At 37.8% G+C, this 4,207-nt stretch overlaps 1 protein-coding gene across 2 annotated transcripts in view; it reads left to right on the top strand.

The window, feature by feature from the left end:
* The window catches only part of raf1a (Raf-1 proto-oncogene, serine/threonine kinase a), a 29,377-nt gene that overhangs the window by 2,925 nt on the left and 22,245 nt on the right, over nucleotides 1–4,207 (top strand). For both annotated transcript variants that reach the window (XM_016481254.1, XM_016481253.1), the window contains exons 2-3: nucleotides 2,724–2,930; nucleotides 3,343–3,455. In XM_016481254.1, the coding sequence (XP_016336740.1) occupies nucleotides 2,748–2,930; nucleotides 3,343–3,455 (296 nt within the window). In that variant the 5' untranslated portion in view covers nucleotides 2,724–2,747. The remainder of the gene's footprint in view (nucleotides 1–2,723; nucleotides 2,931–3,342; nucleotides 3,456–4,207) is intronic.

The raw sequence follows: 4,207 nt of genomic DNA, 5'->3' as shown, positions 1-4,207 counted from the left end.
TGACATGTGGAGGGGTATGTGTTGTGTCAGGAACCATGTTGAGGTTAAGAGTGAGGAGGAAGTGATCCGAGGTGTGCAGTGGAGTAACGAGCACAGGATCAGTGGAGCAGTGTCGTGTGTAAATAAGGTCCAGTTGGTTGCCTGATTTGTGAATTTAACCATATGATACAAGTAATACTATTATTTATGGACCAGTTCTTTAAAGCTGCCTAAGGGACTGTAACATCTGCATGACAAAATGTAAAAGTGTAAGATCTAAGGTTTTTATTTGGTGGGAGTAATAGTAGCCTTTTACACAGAGCTTGGGACTGGCATCAAAGTTCAGTAACGGCAGTAGTTTATTGGTATTGTTCAGTCATGTTCCTGAATGATTTAACGTATTATAGTTTACTAATAACATCCAATAATTGACCATCCTATACCATTAAGCCAGTTTATAGTTGTAAATAAAGTCACTCTCAGTATATATATGCAAATGATACATAATATCTAATCTAAAAATAAGCTTTCAAATCAATAGGTAAAGCTTTAAAAATGACTTTGAGTCTCTGTATACCTACATATAATATCAACTATATGTGACCCTGGAGCACAAAACCAGTCATAAGGGTCAGTTTTTTTAAACTGAGATTTATACACCATCTCAAAGCTGAATAAACAAGGTTTTATTTGTTAGGATAGGACAATATTTGGCTGAGATACAAGTATTTGAAAATCTGGAATCTGAGGGTGCAAAAAAATCAAAATATTGAGAAAATCATCTTTAAAGTTGTTCAAATGAAGTTCTTAGCAATGCATATTACTAATCAAACATTAAGGTCTGATATATTTACGGTAGGAAATTTACAAAATATCTTCATGGAACATGATCTTTACTTAATATCCTAATGATTTTTGGCATAAAAGAAAAATCTATAATTTTGACCCATACAATGTATTGTTGGCTATTGCTACAAATATAACCCAGCGACTTAAGACTGCTTTTGTGCTCCAGGGTCACATATAAACTATATAAACTTCACAACTTCCACTTGCACTGACAAAGCAAGATTGTTTTGTTTTAGTTGTCCTCTTTCACAGACAACTTTTGTCTTTTTACTCTGTAAAGAAATTTTCAATCAAGCACCGACTCTCTCACAAGAAGCAAATCGCAGTTTCTCTGTCTTTTATGGCACGTGATTGGCCAATTTCATGTGCACGCGCTCCATAAACTCAGGATCAGAGCCTGAGCTGACAGAGAAATTTGATGATCCGTGTCATGGTTCCAAACCAACAAAGCCTGAGTGAATTGGTTTGGTTTTGTCAGCTCAGAACTAATCCTGTAACTGACATGTGGAGGGGTATGTGTTGTGTCAGGAACCATGTTGAGGTTAAGAGTGAGGAGGAAGTGATCCGAGGTGTGCAGTGGAGTAACCAGTACATGATCAGTGGAGCAGTGTCGTGTGTAAATAAGGTCCAGTTGGTTGCCTGATTTGTGAATTTAACCATATGATACAAGTAATACTATTATTTATGGACCAGTTCTTTAAAGCTGCCTAAGGGACTGTAACATCTGCATGACAAAATGTAAAAGTGTAAGATCTAAGGTTTTTATTTGGTGGGAGTAATAGTAGCCTTTTACACAGAGCTTGGGACTGGCATCAAAGTTCAGTAACGGCAGTAGTTTATTGGTATTGTTCAGTCATGTTCCTGAATGATTTAACGTATTATAGTTTACTAATAACATCCAATAATTGACCATCCTATACCATTAAGCCAGTTTATAGTTGTAAATAAAGTCACTCTCAGTATATATATGCAAATGATACATAATATCTAATCTAAAAATAAGCTTTCAAATCAATAGGTAAAGCTTTAAAAATGACTTTGAGTCTCTGTATACCTACATATAATATCAACTATATGTGACCCTGGAGCACAAAACCAGTCATAAGGGTCAGTTTTTTTAAACTGAGATTTATACACCATCTCAAAGCTGAATAAACAAGGTTTTATTTGTTAGGATAGGACAATATTTGGCTGAGATACAAGTATTTGAAAATCTGGAATCTGAGGGTGCAAAAAAATCAAAATATTGAGAAAATCATCTTTAAAGTTGTTCAAATGAAGTTCTTAGCAATGCATATTACTAATCAAACATTAAGGTCTGATATATTTACGGTAGGAAATTTACAAAATATCTTCATGGAACATGATCTTTACTTAATATCCTAATGATTTTTGGCATAAAAGAAAAATCTATAATTTTGACCCATACAATGTATTGTTGGCTATTGCTACAAATATAACCCAGCGACTTAAGACTGCTTTTGTGCTCCAGGGTCACATATAAACTATATAAACTTCACAACTTCCACTTGCACTGACAAAGCAAGATTGTTTTGTTTTAGTTGTCCTCTTTCACAGACAACTTTTGTCTTTTTACTCTGTAAAGAAATTTTCAATCAAGCACCGACTCTCTCACAAGAAGCAAATCGCAGTTTCTCTGTCTTTTATGGCACGTGATTGGCCAATTTCATGTGCACGCGCTCCATAAACTCAGGATCAGAGCCTGAGCTGACAGAGAAATTTGATGATCCGTGTCATGGTTACAAACCAACAAAGCCTGAGTGAATTGGTTTGGTTTTGTCAGCTCAGAACTAATCCTGTAACCCTGAGTTTGTTCAGCTAGCATCATGGTACAGTTCGTAGAATCACACTTTTTTTGTTTTTGTTTTTTCCAGACGTGAGTGCTAGAGGCTATTGTAATGGAGCAGCTTCAGGGAGCATGGAGATCCATCACCAACAGTCTGGGAATGAAGGAGTCTGTGTTTGAGAGCTCATGCATGTCTCCTGTGATCCAAGGAGTGCCATGTCAGCACCGCTCCTCAGACGACTCCAGAACCAGCCGCACCATCCGAGCCTTCCTACCCAACCAGCAGCGGACCGTGGTGAGAGAGCCAGATTAGATTTCTGTTCATGATAGAGTAGCAGGGAAAACGCATTTCAGTCATATTTCACAAATATTAAAATAAACGCTTCAGCCAAGGTTGCCACTGTATGGCTACTGCTAAACATTCAGTAGTGCAAGTGGAAAAATACACAGTATTGTGTATTGTGTATATTGAAGGGTATGGTCAAAACTGTTGTAATTACAGTAGTACAGTTTTAAGCAATAATTTCCTTTCTACAATAATCTGTCTCAAACAAGTAAAACTTAAGTTCTTCCTTGGAAGGTAGTCTGCTTGTAGCTGGCAGTTAAGTCTGCTTGCAAGTATTGTTTAAAGGATGTGAAATTAAAATCATATGCATGGATTATCTTGTGTGTTTCTGTGCTTTGCAATGATGTGCACGCTCCTGAAGGTGAATGTACGGCCAGGCCTGACGCTCCACAGCTGTCTGATCAAAGCGCTGAAGGTTCGAGGGCTCCAGCCGGAGTGCTGCGCTGTCTTCAGTCTCCATCCGGGACAGAGTAGGTCGGTCCATGCAACAGATTAATTTTTTTTTTTAATTTATGCATTTAGCAGACGCTATTATCCAAAGCGACTTACAGTGCATTCAGGCTATACATTTTTTACCAGTATGTGTGTTCCCTGGGAACCCATGACCTTTTGCGCTGCTAACGCAATGCTCTACCACTGAGCCACAGGAACAGATTTGTGCAAAAAATGTTTTTTTTTTTTTTTTACAGCAGTATGCACAAAACAAAGACTTTGAAATACCAAGATTGTGCACTCTTATTACTATAAAAGGGAGAAAAGTGCAATGCACAGTATGGCAGAATAAGTCGCACCTGCTAAAAGAGTAATTTGCTAAAGTCATCGCATCACTGCAGCTGCTGTTAGAGGCTCTGGTTGCCATAGAAACAGTGTCCGGAGACGCACGCTTAAAGTCCCCATGAAATCAAAATTTAAATTTTTTGGCTTTTAGTATGAATATGTTAGACTTATAGTTATCTATAAGCTAGTGTGCTCCAAAACTATGACAAATTTTGTGTGCAATCAAATGCTCTCTAGAATCTGAAATGACCCGCCCCCTGCACTATAAATAGACGCTGACACTGCGGCTGAAATAGGTCACTTGTTCACAGAATTAGTATTTTCTGTATGCTGAATGGCACGTAGTGCACTATATGGGGGATATGGAACGATTCAGACAGTGTAAATGTGACCCTGGAGCACAAAAGCAGTCTTAAGTCGCTGGGGTATATTTGTAGCAATAGCCAAAA

The sequence above is a fragment of the Sinocyclocheilus anshuiensis genome, unplaced genomic scaffold (genome assembly GCF_001515605.1).
Source record: "Sinocyclocheilus anshuiensis isolate Anshui unplaced genomic scaffold, SAMN03320099.WGS_v1.1 scaffold429, whole genome shotgun sequence".
Lineage (NCBI taxonomy): Eukaryota > Metazoa > Chordata > Actinopteri > Cypriniformes > Cyprinidae > Sinocyclocheilus > Sinocyclocheilus anshuiensis.
Note: the sequence above shows the minus strand (reverse complement) of the source record. Positions and strands in the feature narration are given on the sequence as shown.